This window comes from Centruroides vittatus, unplaced genomic scaffold, assembly GCF_030686945.1.
Source record: "Centruroides vittatus isolate TY-2023 unplaced genomic scaffold, ASM3068694v2 contig_941, whole genome shotgun sequence".
Lineage (NCBI taxonomy): Eukaryota > Metazoa > Arthropoda > Arachnida > Scorpiones > Buthidae > Centruroides > Centruroides vittatus.
The window spans coordinates 1,995,065-2,017,790 of NW_027122625.1; the positions used below are offsets into that span (position 1 = coordinate 1,995,065).

At 28.0% G+C, this 22,726-nt stretch overlaps 1 protein-coding gene across 3 annotated transcripts in view; it reads left to right on the top strand.

Moving 5' to 3' along the window:
• LOC136984980 (CLK4-associating serine/arginine rich protein) overlaps positions 1-22,726 on the top strand; it is a 42,092-nt gene that overhangs the window by 11,086 nt on the left and 8,280 nt on the right. For all 3 annotated transcript variants that reach the window (XR_010882266.1, XM_067282140.1, XM_067282141.1), the window contains exons 5-14: positions 753-835; positions 914-1,001; positions 2,238-2,368; positions 2,490-2,586; positions 3,618-3,696; positions 3,776-3,852; positions 7,045-7,086; positions 17,473-17,652; positions 18,430-18,735; positions 18,814-19,092. Coding sequence is in view for 2 of the 3 variants with exons in the window: in XM_067282140.1 (XP_067138241.1) it covers positions 753-835; positions 914-1,001; positions 2,238-2,368; positions 2,490-2,586; positions 3,618-3,696; positions 3,776-3,852; positions 7,045-7,086; positions 17,473-17,652; positions 18,430-18,735; positions 18,814-19,092 (1,362 nt within the window). In the remaining variant the exon portion in view is untranslated. The remainder of the gene's footprint in view (positions 1-752; positions 836-913; positions 1,002-2,237; positions 2,369-2,489; positions 2,587-3,617; positions 3,697-3,775; positions 3,853-7,044; positions 7,087-17,472; positions 17,653-18,429; positions 18,736-18,813; positions 19,093-22,726) is intronic.

Here is a 22,726-nt window from a genome sequence, read left to right on the forward strand (position 1 = left end):
TAACATTTTCTTCTCTTATCATCATTTATTCTGTATTAAATTTTTTTATTTACAAATGTTTACTCAATACATTGTAAAAAATTTAATATTTACAAAGAAATGCTGTATTGTAAATTGCAACTTAGATATAAAGGGTGTTGCAAAGCAATCTGAATCACTGGTGTTGGACTGTTTACAACAGTCTGTGATAAATTCCCTAGTAAAATTTTAAAATGTTCATAGTCCAATATAGTTGTTTTGTTGTAATTCGTAAGCATATAAATAATAATAGAAATCAATTGTTATTAAATCATGATTTAATCATGAAAAATCATTAAATAATTATTGATCTATTATTATGAAGAATTCATTTTGAAAAATGTAATTAAGAAGTGATAACTTGCATCTAAACACTTTGTTTATTTTCATTACTGAATTACTTTCAGTTAAACCTATTTTTGTTTTTTATATTTTTGATGAATTTTGTGACATTTAAAATATCAATCTTACAAATGAGCTGAGATGGTGATTAAGTGGAAAGTGTTGAAATTTGATTTATAACTGTTTTATGAAGAGTTTTATACACTTATGCAATGTCTGTAAATAGCAAATTAAATTAGTGATGCAAAAGAAATTGAACATAGTTTTGGATTATAATTTAAATTTATGTACAAATTTTGTAACTTAATAAATATTTTTAAAATATATGTAAATATTTAACAAATATATCATTTTTATTAAAAAAACTTATTATTACTTTTTTTTTATTAAAGATTGTCTGCAGAAGAAATGTTTGAAGATAGACAAGTATGCTATGAAAGATATCGTACACTAGTACAAAATGATTTTTTGGGTGGTAAATATTTCTATGTTTTATATATTGAAATTTTACTATTTATTATCTACATTTATTAAAAGTTTGATTTTTGTACAGTATCAGAAGATAAATTTCTCTATCAGATTTATTTGGAGGAACATTTTGGACCTGTTGTAAAATCTACTGCTGAAGAAGACAAAAAAAGGTTAGATATGATTGTTTTTCCTTAGTTGTAACCTTATGAATTCTGTATGATGTAAATTTTTGATACACACTATGTTAAAGAAATGACATTGTCAATTCTTTAACTTGAAACTAATGTACGTTTAAAATGAATTTATTTGGCAATAAATATCTGAATTAAAATTTCTGATCGATGATATTTCTTATTTAGTTAACTTTGCAAGATTATTTCTATGTATAGGGCATTGATGCTGTTAAATTTTGATGGTAAAGGTCAAAATGGGTCATATCCTGAGTGGGGTCAGACCTTGAAAACTTTACTTATTTGCATTTGTTTTCTTTAAAAACTCACCCCACCCCAAAATTACATTTTTGCCTTTTTATAATAATATAAAAATTATTTTTTAAATAAAATTTCATAACAGGTGGTGCCATAATTTTTTTCCTTTTTCTTAATACTGTATTCTTTTTGAAAAGTAGAGAAATTTATGATCTAACAAAATTACTATATTCACATCTTTATTATTTTAATTTTATATTGTATTATAACTGAAAACTATTGGACTTTTTTCTGGTCCCTTAACCTTCTGTTGATGTGCTGGGAAAGTTGTTGATAACTAACCTAGTCAACACTTTCATATATTTTATATATTATAAATCAGAATTACACTATATCTTAATAGCAATTATATTTATTTAAAAAATATTAATACATACTGTACATGCATGATAACTTGAACTGTGGTGATGTAACCATCACATAATTTTAAAGTGGATAGAAGCCATTCCACTACATATTTGAGGCAATGGATATGAACACAATTTGGAAATCCATTAATTGCAACTAGTTTCTGTAATATATCTACAAATATACAGAAATGTTAAATAAATTTAAGTGTCTTTTTACAATAATAAATTCATTACAATTTTTTTTTTATTTTTTTTTACTCTCTCATGTTCCTGTTAAGGCAGCAGCCTTTTTTGTTGCTTGCTTAACTTGTTATTTATGTCTGAAGCAGCTTCATTACAAAACAATATCACATTTTTAATAATATTTCTGCCTTCAATTGTGAATTGCTTTATTGATGCCACCATCCTACCTTCTCAAAACATATGCACCACTTGAATCTACCTATAATGTACAATGTAATATCTTATTCACTATGGTTATGTATTCTTTTGACAACACATACATACAGTACAATAACTTTTTTATATTCATCTTGAAATTAATTAAAGTTTAACTCAATTATTATAGATTGGCTGACAAGAAAGTTGCAATTGGTTATGTATATGAAGATTCTCAACCCCAGTTAATGCATCATCACGATGATGATGATGACGATGACGATGATGATAAAAAAGATGATTTGAGCGATATTGACTTAGGTTAGCATTTCTTTACAAATAAGTTGATTTTAATATTTATTATAAAGAATATTTGATGTATTTAAATTGTAATGTGCATATCTGCAAATTTTAATAATTAAAACTTATTTTTTTCTTTCAGATGTAACTTTAGATGTTGACCAATTAACAAGTGAACAAAGTACCGAAATGAATGAAAATTCTACAAAGTATGGTATGGTAGGAGATGATTTTATTAGGTGAGAGATTTTAAAATGTAAAAAAAAGAATAATTAAATCTCAAGTTCAAATTGAATCTTAATATATACTGTGTTATCAAACTTCTTTTAAAATGTTTAAAAAATTGTTAAATTCTCTTACCTACTATAATCTTTTGTAAGTTTTACTGAATCATAATAGAAAATTTTTTCTAGATATATTTTATATAAACCATACTAATTTTATTGTTGAATGTGTTATGGATTTAATCTAAAGAGTTGTTCTTCATTGTTGTTCAGTGATCATTGTTCAATAATACAAATCAACAGCATCATTTTTAATATGTTAGTCCCTCAATTTAAGACTAATTGGGGGAATTTATATCTTCTGTTGTCAAAAGTATGTTAAATTAGATGTATTTTAAACACAAATATCAATAATGAACTTACAATGTACTGTACAGGATATTTATACTTGTAAATTATAATAATATTACTATAATGTACATTGAGTACTTTACACATACCACTGAAAGATCTGTTAAATATATGAAGTTACATCAAAAACCAAACTTTATTAAAAACAGTCACATCAAAAAATATACAGTGTAACTAATAAAGTGCTTCTATCACTAATATTAACTCATTAATTTTTTCTTTAGGACAGAAATGTTTTATCCATTAAGTTCAAAGTTTGTTAAATTAGGATCTGTTAAACCATGGGGATACTGTATATTCTTTTCTATATTCTATATCTTATAATTGCATGAAAAAAGATAATCACGATTGTATTTTAGCAAGTGTTAATATCTTTGATGCTATTTTGATTTTCTTAGCTAATTTTTTTGGTTTAAAATATAAATTACATCAATGAAATAAGTTTTCTTATTAAACAAATTTACTATAACACTGATAATTTCTTCAATTTCTAAATGTTCTAATACTGAAATTTAGAGTTCAATCAAATTTTCAGATACTATTATGATAAATAACTTCTTTTTTAATTTTTTTTTCTTTTTTTTTTATAGTTATGACTAATATTAATTACATTAATCTAGTATTTTTATTTTTAGCTTTTTACATCAAGATAAAGAAGAAACAGAACAATTACGACTTGCAAAAGAACTAGAAGAAGAAAAGGCTATGTATTCCGTATGTTTATATCTATTCTAAAATAAAGAATATTCTTATTATATATAATAATAGTTTTCATATAAAACAAACGTTTTAGGGGAGAAAATCTCGTAGAGAAAGGCGTGCTTTACGTGAGAAGAAACTTCAAGGTAGAAGAGTAACTAGTCCTCCAAGGTAAATCAATTATATTATTAATTTTCATTTATAATAACATTGGATCTTTTTATGGAAAAAAAAAAATGTTATATTCAAAACTGTTAAAGCATTCAGTAGTCTTCTGAATAACTTTATTCTATTTAGTTTTTTATATAGTGATGGCCAAAAGTTTAGCCATAGCCACAGATGAACAAATCTTTCATTAGATTAAATTCATTAAATTAATAAATGCAACATCAGTGTTTATTTTTGTTCACACAATGGATAGTAAACAAACAAATTTAAAGAATTTTGTAAAATTGTTTATTAAAGAATTATATTAAATTATTTTACAAAATTTTTAATATTTATATTTAACTTTTTTTTATTTTAATGATTACGGTTTATCATTTTTAAATCTATCTTTTATGCTATTGACTTTTTATGATTGAAAAACTATTTTCATAATATATTTAATGAAAAAGCATAGTTCTATTAACAAATGCATTTTACTAAATTATAGATTTAATATTATTACTTAATTCACCTGTTAGTCTATAACTTATAACATAACTTATGTTTATAGCATTTTGACCTTCCCAGAGAAATTGTCATAACTATTCTAAAAATTTATTATAGTGTGAAATTTATTACAAAATTAAATGCTTAAACTTAAAAAATTTCCATGAGCTTTTTAAATTTCATAATTATTGAACTCATTTTTCCATTAATAAAATTAAGAGAAGTTGCCATAAACAGTCACCTTTCTTTACTTCCTTATTCTACAATTATGTGTTGATAACACTGGTCCTTATTTGTTGCTCACATGCTGTCGAAAAGTAGAAAAATTTTTTAAAACAAACATGGAGACAAAATGGACATTTTTGTCCTTGTAACGTAGGAACATACAACATTTTGAACTTTTAATACAATAAAAGAATGCTTATAATGAAGTATTATGTGAAGTTTCAAGCTAATTCTTTCATTATTTTCTCAGAATTTTAAAATACAGTGGTACCTCGTATAACGTACGCCTCGAATAACAGGCGCTGCAAACAACGGACTTTCTGTTTGGCCGTTACGCGACTCGAGCAATGGACTGGCTGCGAACAACAGACTTTCTAGCATAATTGGTGACTGCTCCATGGGTGCGTTCTTTAATAGCGGTCGCTCTGCGTCTTCTCTACTATGGGAGTACGCTGCTGTTTGTAGGCATTTAGAAACGACGGTGAAAGTGCGGGCGCTGCCATCTTTCTTTCTATCGATAGTATTGTGATGGAGGAATCTATAATTCTAAACTATGAGCTTTAAAAGGCAAAAGAAGGGTCCCAATTTAACCATAAAATGGATTATTTCTTGAAAGAGCATTCAAAATAGCCTCGAAAAAAAATTCGTAAAGACACTTACATCACCGTGTGCTCTAACTCAGGCTTTCACAATTTCTAAATTCTCATTTATAAAACCACATAATGGACCCGGAAATGAAACTATCTTTGCCATGGAGGACGCCATGTTGCTTTCCACCATAAACTAGTGCTACAAGCGGTCGTTTTTGCCGTTCAACGGCATGCACTCCCACCAGAATTTAGGAACTCGTTTCGCAGGAATTTTTTAACGGATGTTGCTCGTGCAGAGTTACGCGGAGGAATAAAAGAATACACCCCATGTTCATTTTTTTATGATACAGTACGGTTATATTATGCTGCGGAACGAATTAGATGTTTTAACATGTATTTCTATGGGAAAATGTGTTTCGTATAATGGACGTTTCACTTAACGGATGTGCACCTGGAACAGATTAAGTACGTTATACGAGGTACCACTGTACAAATTACATATTTTGTAGGAAAATTAAATTTATCGAGAAACTCATCATGGGTGTTGTAAAATTAATGACAATGATGATAAACTAGATTTTACCAATAGAACAAATGATTAACAGTTAAAATGCTTATTAACTTATGAGGCAGCATTTTAGATATTAAGTGATTTATGTGCTAAGTATTAAACAAAGAAATATACAGTGAAACCTCATGTAACGAGAATAATTCGTTCTAAAATCTTACTCATAATGTGAAACACTTGTTAAGCGAAACAATTTTTTCCATATAAATTAATGTAAAATACAATAATGCATTCTATGCTAAAAAAAGATATACTCAAATATTTTATGTATAATGTTTATTCAAAGAAAATTATACAATATACATTGTTAAGAAGCATTTGTTCTAGTGCAGAATGAACCAATCTGTAATGTGAATTTAATTTGCAGAAAACAAAGTTGAAAAAATATGTCTCATAAACAGCCAAATGATATGCCAAATTTTTGGGCTATGTAAAGGCTATAATTAAATATTAGAAATTAATTAATTTGACTAGAGGTAGGTAGATATGCTCCCATCTCATATTAAATTTAATATAAATAATTAATTTTTAATTTAGACATTTTTAAAATTTAATTCGGAATTGGTCATTAAATTTAATACAAGATGACAGCATAACTACTTACCTCTAGTCAAATTAATTGATTTCTAATATTTAATTATAGTCTTTACATAGCCGAAGAATTTGGCATATTATTTGGCATGTTTATTATATAATGGATTATGGTTGTTGATGTAATATGTCTGAACACGAGTTTGGAAAAAAATGTGTGATCACAAGCGACACTAAGATGCTAGTGGAACGAGTCATAAACACAGACTGATGGAGCATACACACAATCTGGGACTTCCCCTCTCCTCATCATTTATTATGTGAAATGTTGCTTGTTAAGAGAGTCATTTTTTTACAATTTGCTTTGCTCATTATGCGAATTACTTGTTATGAGAGATCCTCATTAAGCAAGGTTCCACTGTATTGTTTTTTGAATATGTAGTACAGTACATCATATAGTTTCATTTATAATGTAAACGTTCATTTTTACACTAAACAAATGAGAAAATAAATTTCTAATTGGAAAAAATTCACTATATTGGAATTTTTCATCATCATCATAAATTTCAATCTCTTAAGTGAAATAATGTTTTCCAAAAATTACATAAATCTAAAAGTATGTAAGAAAACGATTTATTTAAATTATTCAATATTGTTATGTATATTCTGATTTAATTTAATAAATTAATTTGTAAGCTTTTAATAATAATTGTGACGATTTTAAAATTACTGGTAAAAATGTTATAAATTTCTCTACTTCAATGTTTACTAATATTTAAATTTTTTGTGTTACAGTTATGCTGCAAGAGAAAGTCCTACATATAAACCATTTCAAAGGTAACAAATTTTTCCATTTTAATTTTTTTAAAGTTAAACTATTCAAAAAATGTCAAAAATTATCTAATGTTGTGTATAAGTATAATTCATGATTTCACTTTTTAATGAAATTATTGTAAAATAGTTTGTTCAAATTAGTCTATCAATACTTTCAACTTTCCAATGTAAAGTTTAGAATAAATTACTGTAATATTGTGTGAATTATCTGTAGTAACATATATCTATAGTGCTGCTGAGAAGTTGATCTTTTAGGAGCATCTGTTGAATGCATGACACATACCAATAACCAGTTTAAAAGGTACCATCTCAAATATTAAAGCATTGTTTTATTAGCAATTTATTTTAGATGCAATTAAAAAATAATTGAAACTGAAAAATGGAATAGACATAACCTTCTAAATTCCATAAGTGTAGAAAATACAAAAACACAGCGTTTTTATCATATTGCTTCCTTTCTTACTGTTTTATTTATCAAATAATAATAGAAAATATATAATAATACTAATAATACATACTAAACAAACACAACACCACAAGTAGAAGTTCATTAATTTGGTAATTTCTATATCTAACAGTCTATGAAAAGTAACCAATAATCTGGAATTGTCTAATGATATGGTAATTTTTCCTAGTGAAAATAGAGTACATTTATGGAAAATAAATACACTATGCACATGAATCATTGTGAATGTTAATTTTGTACAATAACATGTTCAATAAATTTTTTGCATATTTTGAATCAACCTTTTGTTTATGCATGCTCTTTAGTCAGTCTGTTGACTATTATCATCAGACTGACTAAAGAGCATGAATAAACAAATTGGAACCGTCCAGCAACATGTGCTGGAACAAAATGTAAAGGAACATCTACAAAGTTCATCCCTGTAGACTGTTTCCCTTCAATTTTTATAGCAGACAGATGCACACATTCATAATAGTAGATGTGTAGCCATTGTTGCCCTCTTGTGTAAAATCTCATCTCTAGATATGAAGCATATTACCTTTTAAAAACTTCTAAAGCTGATACAACATACCTCTAATAAAGCCTCTAGACTGTTTTTAGTTTTACGTAAACTGTAAATTTATTATCAGCCCAAATAACACAGTAACAACTACTACTGTACCTTATATAAATTAGATGACTCCATTTCAATTAATTTTCATAATCAGTTGCATAGATAAAAAAAAAGTAGTAAAAATTTCACGTCATATTGTAAAAGTTAGAACAACAATAGAATATGAAAGATCATTGAAGACACAATTATAAAAGGCTTTCAGAAATGTTTTACCAACAATGGATAGAACAGGGAAGATGTATTGTTCAAGGAAGCTGAAGATTGTGATGGCAATGAAATAGGAAACAGGAATAATAACAAAAGTTCTGATGAAAATGAAAGTGATAGTATTATTTCAATGACTTTCCAATTTTTTTAATGCAAATTACTAACTTTTTGTTTACAGACAATTAATAATAAAAGGTCAACTCATATTTGGATTCTAGTTTTTTCAAAAAGTAAGAATTCCAAAATTGGGGATGATGTATATTTGAGCTAGTAGAATATGTAGATTTTAATTAATAACTAAGCAGAAACTTCTTGATTGGGAATTGCAATAGTAATGTGTAATATCCTCTATAAGCCTTAAGGCTGGATGGCCAAGCGGTTAAGGTGGCAGTCTACTGGGACTCGGGATCAAATCCAGATGGGTCAAAAAATCCCTATGAATTTTTCAAGGGGTGGTCCATTGGATATGTCTGGCTTTTTCCTTCACCACCCAGCTGTCCAGTTCCATTGTGGCCTGGTCAAATCCATAATGGGCTTACTAAAAGAGGCCCTCTTAGTGCCCACAGGATGGAAGAGTTTTAAAAAAAAATCTTCTATAAGTTCCTCCAAACTGTGCCTGCAAGGTCTCTCTAGTCACTCAAAAAATTCCAGTTACAACTGATTCAAATATTTTTATTTTTTCTTGAAACTAAGCAGAAGTGAATAACAAAGTAATGCTATTATGTGTAAACAAGGCAAAATATTAGTCAGACTAGGGTTATTGATTTAAATGTTTTTAATTGTATATAGTATTAAAATTTCAAGTCCTTTTGTCTTAATCATTAGTGAGACTAATCATTCATCAAAATGATTTTGAAAATAATAATAATAATAATACACTAAAACTAAAAAAAAATTAAGTATAAAAATTTCAAAATGTTGATGACATTTGCTGACATGAGTTTGAAAGTTAATCACTCAGCTTCTAAACAAAATCTTCTAAATAGTTTTCTGAGAGTTATATTGTAGGGGAAGAGGAAATTATTGTAATATTATTAAGATAAAAGTTTAAGTAGGAGTGTATAAGTATGGATTGATGCACAAAAAATGAACAGAAGAGAACTAAGGTTGTAATGTGTTTGTAATGACTTCAGGAAAAGTTATGGATGACAGATGTCTACTGTATACTAAGTACTTTTGTGTTTTATAAAGAGTATCTTTACTCTTTGTAACTAGATAAAAGCAAAGCTGTTTAATGAGTTTATAATTGCAAGTTAAAATTAGGAAATAACCTACCTCCACTTCAAATTGACTTTTAAACACAGAATCTCACATGTTAGCCACACAAAATTACAGTATATGATTTTGAGGTGAAATAAATGTAAAATTTATAAAACCAATTTTTTTTTGCATTTTTATTATTTTAATGAAACATATTTAAACTCTTTTATGATTTAAAATTCTTAATAGTAATTTGTGTGGTATGAATATTATTTAATTTTTGATCCGTTTATTCAGATACTATTAATTAATTGATAATATAAATCAAATTAATACTTTATATAAACAGTTACAAAACATTATATATTTAATAGTTTGACAGCAGTATAATATAGAAACATCCCCCTGCTTGACTTCTTCTAATTTAATATTTTTTCAGTAAAATGTCTCTTGGTTTTTAATACCAAAATTTTATAACATACCTAAATAATAACTCTTGATAAAACATTTTTGGTTGATGTTTATGTAAAGAAAAATTTATATTTATATTCAAAATACACATCATCTTTAATAGAACAATATGTGGAAAGAGTTTCAAGTTGCATTCCAAATACAATTGACAGAACATCAGAATTGTGTGTGGATGTATCAAAAAATGCTCAGTGTACCACGAAATTCAAACACCCTGAAGTGAAATATATCTCTCAAATATAACTGGTAACTGGTACTGGAAGAAGCATCATAGTGTTGTGTCAGTGTCAATAGTTAAAGTGGTTGGACAAAAAAAGGTTTGAACTGGATTCAAAGCAAGCTTTAAATCCAGTTCAAACCTTTTGTCCAAATTGTTCAGTGTTTTTATTTTCTGTTGACAGAACTATTATCGCTACACTGTTATTGTACAAGTGAGGTCAACAAGTCAAATACATTTCAACTTGAAAGGTCTATTGTGCATGTCTTTACACTGTACTACAGCATGCACTTTTCAGCATCTGCATTTACACTCTTTTTTCCTCTTCTTCTGATTTCCAAAGTTCTCTCCAGATATGCACCAGTCTTGATGGAAAAAAAATTAATTTTAATTGTATATAATAATTTATATAATTACTGTGCAATAAAAATTAACACATTACTTAATGTCTGAGAATTATGTACATTAAATGACTAAATGAATGAAAAATAATAAATTTATATTTCAGTTGGTTAAAATAAGATTTTTTTTTTAAATCAAGATAAATGGAAAAATTCAACATTTAACAGAATAAATCCACAGCTCTTTACTGCTTCCATATTTAATTTTCCTTTATAAACATTTAATTTTGCGAGTCTAGAAATTATACAAAAAATTTAGTTTAATGCAATATAATTGCTTTCTTAAAGTTAAAAAAATTTTAATGTTAGTGTTTTAGTAACTTCAAACAAGTGTTGCTCACCTTTAATAATATTACATTACAAGACCTCATATTACGTAACACCTCAAGGAATCTTAAACAGTCCAGTACAGTTTTAATGCAAGTAAAGTGTGGATGAATGTTTTTGATCTTTATTGGGTCTGACATTCTAAATTATGTATACAGTGGGTGATCGGTTAATGAACATAATCCATTCCAAGACTTTGTTTGCTATCCGAATTGTTTATCGATTACCGTAGGTTTTTAATGGGAATTTGATTAATCCACTCTGGAGACTCCAAAGAATAAAAAATATATACTTTCTTACTAAGTTTATTTACATGTAATAATAAAAAAAAATATATATATATACACAGTCTTGTATTTTCCATTTAGTCATGTTTTTTTCATTTGTGGGGGTTAAAGAATCTGTCTAATGTTGATTACTTTTCTCTACTTCTGAAAAATCCTGAAGAAGAATTAATAGCATTCTAATTGTAGAGATCCTAGCCTATTAACCTCAACCTGGTTTGGATGCCATTCTAAGACTGTCGTCTGACATCCTCCACTTCTTCAAAAAATGTTTAATAGCAGATATCAACATTAATTCTCTTTTCTGGAAGAAAACATATCTTGCGAAGTTTTTTGGTATTCTTCATTCAAGAGTTCTTGGTGTTCTTCTGTTGTCAGATTAGTGTCAGGTTTCATTATGAGCTCTTCAATGTTCTTTATTTCTCAGATGTGATTTTTGTTACTCCTTAAGCTGCTTGAGTCTTCTTGATTACACTGTATCTTTGATAAGATTGAACTGTGGCTTACTGTAGACATGTTCAAGCCATACTGCCCAGCAACATCAGACATCTTCTGCCCACTCTCTACCTTTGCTATTATACTCTCATCTTTCGAAAATAAAAACCAACGCAAAACTTAATGAGTGCCCGCCCAACAGTCTTGCGAATACTATAAAAAAATTGTTTCTGTCAGAAAAATAAAAGGCTGGAATTACAAGGGAGAGTTTCAAAGTTCAGAGGAATACTATCTGACAGGGTTGAGCATTGACAGATGTTGACATCTCCTGTGCTCCAAAAAATTTTGAATTGTTGCCTGAAGACAAGGGAAGACCAATCAGTATTCATTATTTTACGTCGCTTCTTCTTGTGTTTGTTCTGTGAGGTGTTCGTTGTCCGAACATAAAAATATTTCGCAAAAGTAAGACTTTATTGCACAAATTGACGGGTGTTATACAAATGCATTTTGTATTGTATTTACAACAACCCCTCTTCAGTGCTGTTAAAAAACAACAGTACAGTTAGGAACCCAACATTACTTATATATTGTATAAAAAATTTTTTACAAAGACGTACATGTTTCATAGAGAAATAACAGTTTTCCACTTTCACATCCTTGTTTTCCATAAATATACATAAAATGTTCTCTATAGTGCATAAAACATAATTTATAACAACATAAAAACAAAAATTCATGACTTTAGGTCTTACTTTATTTTAAATTTATCCAGTATTATGTATTCTGTTGTTTCTTTTTTACAATAAATGTAACTATACATCAGTTCTTCTAGTTAAAATACTGTATAAGTGTAAATTACATTATATTACAGTACAATTTTTTAAAAAACCATTAAATAGTAAAGGGTAAAATTACTTAAAATTAATATTCTGTATGTATATATACTTATCACACAATGATTTTTCACAAATGCAGCATATCTTAAGCTGTACTATTAATATACTTAACGCAATGAAACGCCCTCTATTAACTGGTACCATTGAGGGTCGATTGCTATGCCCTTTGAAATATTAATTAGTTTGTCTTTGGGTTGTTTCTTTATTTCAATATGTTCTTTGAATTTCCTTTTGTAAATATTTTTCTCAATATGTAAAATTTTCATATTATTTTTATTAATTTGACAGTTGTTGTTTATTGTGTGGTTATACCATGGTAAATTATCATATTTAAGGCAGATAGCGGCTTCATGTTCTTTGATTCTTTTTTCTAATGTGCAACCTGTTTTGCCAATATATGTTCTTGGGTTGTTACAATTACACTCTATTTTATAAACTGTTCCCACTTTTTATTCATCATGTTGGTTGTTAATATTTTTATATATACTTTGCAATATTTTATTGGTCAAAGATGGGGCCAAACTAATATCTTCCTTGTCGAGGATTTTATTGCAATTCTTGAAAATATTTTGAATATAAGGGAAGGTTTTATGTTTTTTATCTTGTTTGTATTTAGTATTATACCTATTGGTCCAGTATTGTTTATACCATTTTTTTAGTTTTAGGGTAATCATTAGGTATAAACTTACTATCCAGTGTTTTAAATTCAATTTTGTTTTTAATATTTGATATTCTAGTATATATATTTTTAGTTCCATGATATAAGTGTTCTTTTTCATATTTTCTGGATTATATGAGTTACAGTTGATTGTTTTATTAACATTACAAGGCTTTTTATATGTTAAAAAGGTAAATTTTATCAGGATTATTTATTATAGTTATATCTAAATAATTTAGTTGTTTATTTTTTTCTTGTTCTGTGTCAAATTTGATGTCTTTGTAGATATTATTTATAGTATTAAATATCATTTTATTATCTATTATTTTACTATTGTATATTATTAAGTAATTGTCTGCATATCTCGTTACTAATCTTTGCCTTGGATATATTTATTGTTTCATCTATATCTATCATAACCAATTCTGCTAATTTTTGCCCCATCTTTGACCCCATACTTAGGCCATCAAAATTTGCCTATAAAATTTCTGATTGACTTGGAAACAATTCTTTTTGTATGTGAATTTTATTAATTCAATTAAAGTTTTATCAATATTAAGTTTGATCTGGAGGAGGAAATTCCAAATGCACAATCCCTCTCACATCAAAGAAATATATAAGAAAACATGTTGAAAAAATCTCAACAATCTGAACAAATAAAACCATTCAATATTAATAAGAGAAGTTTTTTTTATATGCAAATTGAGAAAAATAAAAATTATAACTAGGATCCAATATTATAATAGGTGTATTTAATCATTGTTTTTAGTCTTGTCTTAAATTGCTATTGTCAAAGTATCTTTATTTCTCTTTAGCAATAAAAAAATACTATACAGCAAGTCTTCACTTAATGTCATTTTATTATAACTTTGTCAAGGAAAGACAAGAGTACATTTGTAACCATTTACAATTCTTGTGAATTTTTTTTGCGAACAGTAAAACTAATTGTACAAGATGGAAAATAAATGCCGAAGGTTGCAAAAATGATCCAATAACCAATAGTAACCAAATTATGTCTTTTATACATTATTTAGCCTACAGTAAAATTAGTCTTGTTGTGACATTAAACAAAAACAATGTGTAATTTCCAAGAACCTGTCAATGGCATTCAGTGAAGGCTTGCTTTATATACTTTTTGTAAAGATGTGATCTGAAAAGTATTATAAATACATTAGTATTTTAGCTTTAAATGTTTTTTCTTCAATATTTCAACACTTAAGACAAGCTTTAGATAAGATGAGGTTTTTGTCTAAATTTGATGATTTTAGCCCATATCTGCTGTATAAGACATTATTATTAAATCATTCAAGATGAAGTTTTTTTTCCAGCAGGCAGCAATCATGAAATTTAATGATACACTGATATAGTAATGAATAAAATGATATACTGATACTTAACAGCTACACATTTCTGCATCTCACTGTATCTGTTATTATAAGCAAGCAGTCACATAAATTAGTCCATAAATGATTATTTACAGTTTCTCTTATTCTTGGTTATCTCTTAGCAGTACAATTCCAATGGTTATCAGCAATACAGGATTCTACTGTGAATTTAATTTTTAATTGGCCCCAATTTGAAAAAAATTGTAACCTATAAATTCCCATCGTCTGTCCTTTCTTAATCTTGAGAACAATGTTAGATAGATGAAAGTCCAGATCAGATACGGAGAACTTAGGAGCAGGAGGCCCCAGTTAACTATATACGAACTTTTGCTCTGGGCCAGAAGTCGCATTATTTTGATTCAGAAATTTTCTCCTGAATGTAATTAGTTACATGACTGGCGTGACTTTATTATTAACAGGAAAAGTACTGGTGCAAAACATTACTAAACTTAAGTGCATTGTGATGTCATTTAAATTTAGAATATTTTGGGAAAAAAAGCTATAGCCAAATTGTTTTATATGTAATCATTAAATTAGCCTTGTTACAGTCTGGTAAATAATCTGGTAATTCTTTTGGCAATGGTAATTGAATCAGGATGATGTATATGTTATATATTTTTCATATTACTTTAAATATCTATCTAACTATCTCCTCCTCAGCACTGTTTAAGTCAATTAATAAATAAACACACCTGTTTTATATTCACTGAGCTTATTGTTTTATTCCTTCGAACATTTTCAGCCTACTATAACAGGCCATCTTCAGGCTTTACATTTTGTTCGAAATGGTGGGCTTTACATTTCGTTCGAAACACCATTTTGAACGAAATGTAAAGCCCACCATTTCGAACAAAATGTAAAGCCTGAAGATGGCCTGTTATAGTAGGCTGAAAACGTTCGGAGGAATAAAACAATAAGCTCCAGCAAATATAAAACATGTGTGTTTATTTATTAATTACTTTAAATATTTTGGAATTAATTAATTTTCATCAAATAGAATTTTATTAAAATTACATATATGAATTTTATGGCTTATCTGTCAATTTTGTAATTTGCAGTTTAGTTTTTCTAGTCTTAAGTGTCAGGTCCACCTGTGGCCGAGTGGATAACGCCACTGAACACTGGTAACCGGTCGTGTATTTGTGCCTTGTCAACAGGTTGACAGAATGGAGTTTTCAGAGTTTTCTTCACATTTGTAACACCTAAATAGGGGGGTAAGTTTTCCATAGAAAGTCCTGGAAGGCATCCTCCCTGGGCAGGTTGCCCATGTGTTGAATTGCCGTATACAGACAGACACTAAAATTGTCTTTAGCAAATGTGAAAAATACTTTGTGAGAGCAGATATATGCATCTATCAGTATGACTTTTTGAAATCAATAACAGCATATTGAGAGTAGCTGAATTTTTTGCCGATACTTCTGTCCTTAGGTTCAATACTCATAAAGTTTGAGTGGAAAACAAGGAACAGTATCTTTTTGGCAAAAGGTTTAAAATTGACTTCTGATCAATGTTTTGGCAAGTCATATCTTTCAAACTAAGCTGATTTGTAAACCTTTATAAAGGATTTTTGGTTTGTTTTCAACCCTAGAATCTATTCCTAAAATATTGGCACAGAGTTCAGTTACACCCTATATATATACTGTGCTTTTGTTGTTGTTCCATTCTTTTTTAATATGTCAATCTATGCTTTAATCAATGTAATTAGACACGTGTACTGGATCAATGTAATTATTTTCAATTGGAAAGCATAAATTTTAACTCAGTAATGCCACTATTGACTGAAAACATAAGATTCAACTTGTACCTTGAAGACTGGTAAGTTACCAGTAATTTGTCTACTTTATAAAATGACTCTGCAGAGGACTATTTAAATGCTGATTATTTATTTTGATGTGCATTAGTCTCTATAGAAGTCAGAAATTGAGTGGTTGACTCAAAGTCCCTATCATTTGATGACTTTAAAATTTTATTATTATTTCCATATCTTTGTTTCATTTATTTCAATAAGGCAGGGTATAAATTTACAAATCGGTAAATGCCATTTTTCAATACTATTTTTTCAAAATTTTATCTTTTGGATTTTCTTGTTTATTATAAAAATTAGATGCTCTATTTAGTTTGATGTGTTATTTAAACAGATCTATTGTGGTGAGGATTTTTATAATAATATAAATTTTTTGTTGTTTTTACAACACTGCCTGGTGTTGTAGAAGTAAATAAATTATTCAAAAACCTTTTTGAGTTTTTTTACGGCTATATTATTTTTTACAAAATGAAGAATAGTTATTGTAAAACATTTTATATTACAATAGTGCTTTAATATTGAATAGTAATTAGCGTGTAAAAAGAAACAAATTGTGAGATGCTATGTGAAGTTTGGAATTTTACCACTTCATCCCTGTCTTGTCAGCCCTGCCCATGAATGTGATGAAAGATGAGCTATGTAGCTACACAGCTCATCTTTCCTCACATTCATGGGCATGGCTGATAAGTTGGGGATGATGCCTAAAGAAGACATACACACAGACAAGTCAGCTTGATCTACATAAATCTGTATAATCTAAGTACAGAGTCCATTTATTATTGAACTTTATAAATTTTTAGATAAAAATATAGTTAATGATCGTTTAATTTCATTGAAAATGTATGATTAAATTAGAGAAATAATTAAGTTTGAAATTTTATATATGTAATTTAAATGTAATGAATAATCTATTGTTAAGACAAATTATAACAGTTATTTGTAATCAAATATTGTAAGGTCAGAAAAATTCAAATATATTGTTTAAAATCTTAAAATATTTTAAATTAGTGTTTTCTTTTTTCTAGAACGCATTCAACGTCACGATCAAGATCGCCGTCTCCAGTCGAAGGAGAGCACATCACATTTATAACAAGTTTTGGAGTTGGATCGGACGAAGAAACTACTGCAGATGTGACAAAGAAACAGACATCACAGCAATTACAGACAAAGAATCTTGGTGGCAAATTATCAGAGAAGACACTTCGGTCGGTAGATGGAAACTGCTTCTTTACTTGTAGAACTGTGGCTGCAATCCCTTTTTACTTACACGTCTAGAAACTCCTTATTCTGACCCCTGTCTTTGGTGCTCCTGAAGTTAATTTCCGATGCAAAAGACATTGATATCATTGTGGTTGGTACACGACAAGAGAGATTTGGATGTTTTTCTTTAAAAATTTAAAATTTTACATCCAGATTTCATAAATCTGCGAGAATAATTTGTATTATTACAAAAATCATTTATAATGAAGAAACCCAAAATAATTATTTGCTAGTGTTATGGAATGCCATTTTTCAAGAGAAAAATTAAAAAACAGCGTGTTTTGGGATTATTACTTTCACAGTGATTAAGTGTAATGAAATGTAAATTTATTTAAATTTTGAGTTGAATCTATCTGTTCTTAAATTCATGAAACAAAACTTAACATGCCCCTAAATAAGTTATTTATAATAAAATTTAAATCTTTAGTCTAAATAGCTTAGAATTATTTTATAAATTAAATTTTTTAAATATAATTTTATAGCAAAATTATAAAATTAATATGGGCTTGAAAGTCTTTGGTTTATTTTTTGGAATAAAATTTTAATAGCGAATTTATATATTTAAACTTATATTAAAAAATTCAATGTTTAATCAAAATTTATACAAAACGTGCATATATAAATGTATACTTTTGCAAACATAATCAGTTTTAATGTGTTTTGAATTACTTCTAGTTTTGGAACATAGCCACATAATTAATTCAGTTCTGTTTTTGGTACAGTTCAAAGAAAACTCGTGCAGCAGGGACCCCTGGAAATTCTCTTACAAAAGGGAAACAGCATTTACAAGAGCATTTAAAATCACGTCACTACTCGTCTTCAAGCTCGAGGTCGTCTTGCGGCTCAGATCATGGGAAAAAAACACACAGATTGCAGAAACATCAATCACGTAGAAGAGAGCATTCTCATTCGAGTTCATCTCGATCGTCTTCTCGGTCTAGATCTAGATCATCTACCATTAGTAAAAGTGCAGCTCGGAGAAATTATGATCGAAGCTACAGGACTCATTCTAGAACATATAATTCTAGGTAATTACTATTAAATAGTTTTAATGTCTATAATAATGGTGTTAAATATGGACAATAATTTGCGAATTGGTATTAAAGGTCAAGGTCTCGATCACGTTCATGGTCAAGGTCAAGATCACGATCTAGGTCACGATCCAAATCTTGGCCTAGAATTAAACATTATTCTCGTTCACGATCACGATCGGTGTCACCAGAGGAGAAAAAAAGTCAATCTCGATCTCCACCTAACTTACCTCCACCACCTATTAAATCTTATTATAGGCATAGTCTTTCTCGTTCAAGTTCAGATCCATCCGACAGAAGTGCAGATGAAGAAGAAAAAACTTCGGTGAAACCTCCAGTGGAAGTACCTTCAAAGTAAGTGTCTTTTTAAAAAATAATAAATAAAATTGAATTCTAGTATTAATCTTACAAAACGTTTTTTTTTTTAGTTTTTTTTTATTAATACAAAAGCTAAAGTTGTTTTACATGCATTGAAGATGTACATGTTGAGGTTCAGTGTGCAATAAAGGAACATATTGAACTTCAACAAGTGCTCTTTTAGTTGCATGAAAAATGTCCAATAAATCCGATTTCCTGCCAGGCACTGTTTCAACAGGACAGTGCATCCCATCACTGGGCAGTTTCCTTATGTATCAATAATTTGCTTTACATTGTTTCCTGGATGATGGATTGGCCATGGGGATATGTTTTGTGGGGTTATGTAATGTAATGTTACTGTTTTATAGAGAAAGGATAATCTTGCAATCTGCAATGTTTCACAGAAAATGCTAAACAATGGTTGGCAACAAATCAGTTATTGATTGAATATTCTTCATGCAGCTAAAGGAGCACATGTTGAGGTTTACTGAATGTATGCAAAACATGCAAAACAACTTTAGCTTCTGTATTAGTTTTTGTACTAAAAAAAAAACTTTGAGTTAATCTTTCTTTCACCACAAATCACATTTTGATAAACTGTTTTGTTTTTTTAAATGAAATTTCATAATATAGATCTTTCTCATACTCCCTGTATAATAAATTGCATTGTTTGAGTTCTTAATAGTTACATATAATTACTTTCAGTGTTTATTTTTTTTTTATGACGACGATTTTGTTTTTATTACATATTATGGGTTATGGCATATTTCATTTCAGAAGGGAAATGTATTGTTTTATAAATAAAGTAGTAACTGTTTTGTTTTTGAAGAATTTTTGGCAGAAACTTTGATTTTAATTTTTTCTGGCTGAACTTTGGCTGGCTGTATTGATTTATTAAATTCATCTAGAAAGGTGAATTTAATAAATTAATACAATAAACCATGGATTTAATGAATTAAAAAATTTTGTCTTAAAAGAAAAACATATAACTTTTTTATTATTAATTGCAAATACAACACACTAAAAGATGGGTTAATTAGTACAAATTACTCAATATACTGTACAATATATAATAATAATATTAATTGTAGCTAGCGAAATATTTGCTGTAAAAATTTGTTTTTTAAACTACAGATAAATAGGGAAAAATAAAGAAGCAAATAAATTTTTTTGCATAAGTGTTATTAATTTAAGGCCCAAAATTTTCAGTATAAAACATGTTATGAGCAAATATTTTTACAATTATGTATTCATTTCTACATGAAAATTAAGTATACGACTCTTTATCAAATGTAGCTTTTCATTTTTCTCTCATATTTGTAAGAGTTCTTCACTTGGCATCATTTTATTTGAAAAAATGACTTCAGTCCTCCTGACCGAAATCCAATTTACACTAATCTTTTCCATTAATAACATAAAATTTAAAAAATAATTGGAAATGAACAAGTGTGTGTCAATTATTATTTTCAGAAGCATTTTTATCCCGGATGAAGGTTAAGTTTAATAGCCATTACAGCAAGAGCAAACTTGGATGTATTTTTAATTTCCTGGCTGTTTATAATGGAGGGAAAGTATGGCAATCAGTCAAAAAATGATTCCCCAAGAATTTTACATGTTTTGACTTAGGACACCTTGAAATGCAAGAAATGCAAAAAATATTTGGGGGTAATTTCTATATGTATGGATGTTAGTGTGTGTGTGTGTGTGGACGGCACAATTTTGTTTATCCTGTTTGAAGCTTAATAACTCCTGTCTTTTTGTCAAAAATTTCTGAAATTTTGCAGGAAAGCTTGTTTACTAGAGGGGTTGATGCTATTAAATTTTAGTGGTTATAGGTCAAGGGGTGGGGAGATAAAGCTGGTCATGTGTATCCCCAGGATCGGACTTAATGGCGATTTTACTCATTATTAGCATTTACAATTTTTTTTATAAAACTCATTCCTACCCTGAAAATAAAGCTTTTTGCCATTTTATAATATTAAAAAACTTTTTATATTTTTAGCTAAAATATGATAACAGATGGCACCACCAAAATATATGTTGTCAGAAAAGTTACACAATTCATTGCTGGTTTATTTGTTTTTATTTATTTTAAAATAGATTAACAGTAAAATGGATACAGTAGAGTTAATCTATATTAAATAAGTTTCAAAATTATGTGTGAAACATAAGTATAATTCATGCACACAAGTATCTTAATGAATTGGAAATAGATTTTTGCCTTAGTATATTTTGTACTGTATTCATACCATATAGTAATAATACTGGCTAAGTCAAAAGACAGCCAATACTCTTTAACTAAAATAAAATAAAATAAAATAAATCAACATGTATGTTGTATTATTACTGTATGTTCTTAAAACATGTTCAATTTAAGACTTTCTCCAATAGTGAACACTCCACAATTAGTCTGTTGAATAAAGGATCCACTGTACTTATGTATTGTGCAAATAACTTTCTCTTTTGCTGAAAAATTTAACTATTATCATGTGTTTTTGATTCTAATGCACATTCAATTTTAAGATGTCAATACCCAAAAAAAGTTAGTTAGCAAATGTAATGCACTCCCTGTATTGTAAATGCAGCCACAAAAGTTAATGCATTTAAACAGTGACAAACACATTTTCAAATGTATTCATTTATGACTTCATTATAACTTACAGAGGATCTGTAGACCAATACAAAATCACAGTCAATCACCATATAACCAGTGTTTTAGTAGCAAGATTACACATCAGTAGGCACAAGCATAAAGTTTGCCAGATATACAGATATTTCAGCATGATACTATGTATGTGTTCATCAACACAACTTTATAGGAGATTTGTCTGCTGAACATTGCTCACTTTGGGTTATAGTTCAAAAGACTGCCAAACCATTCCAAAATCAAAATTAAAACCAAAGTAATGAAAGGATATGTACCTTGACTATATTAATATTGTAATACATGGAAATTGCCAAGCTGAGTGAAGAATAAATTATGTGAATAAGGCTGCATTCATTAAGTTGATTTTGTACCTGATTCTAATGCATACCCCTTTTTCCAAAAATGTCCAAAAGAGGTGTGTATTAGAATCAAGAAAACACTGTATTTGCAATTGTTTTATAGATTATTGCATTTGTAATAAATCATTCACACTGTTCTATGTAAACAATTAATTTTTGTTTGGTAGAATTTAGATTCTGATTGTTTAGAAATAAATTGAAATTGGTTTTTTTTAAATATTTTAAGACATCACATACTTCTAACTTTAAATTAGTGTTTGTTTGTAAAGTTTTGATAAAGTGTTAATTATAATTAAACAAAATACTTCAAATAATTAAAACCATTGTATATTCATTATAATAAATGTGCTTGCCTTCATAATATTAAGGATTGTTTAGTTTACAAATGCATGGTTTATGTTGTGTCGTAAAATTTTCATTTTCTCGATATTGTTTATACAATATCAGTTAATCAAAAATTGTATAAATAATTTTGATGAAAGATGATAGATAAAATATCATTTAAAATGTGCTTTAAGTTACACAAAGAAATAAAAATAGTTTTAAAAATATCTTAATTCGCAGCTAAATATTTACTATTTGTTACTCTAAAAAATATAAAATGTGCTCTATAGTTGATGGTGCC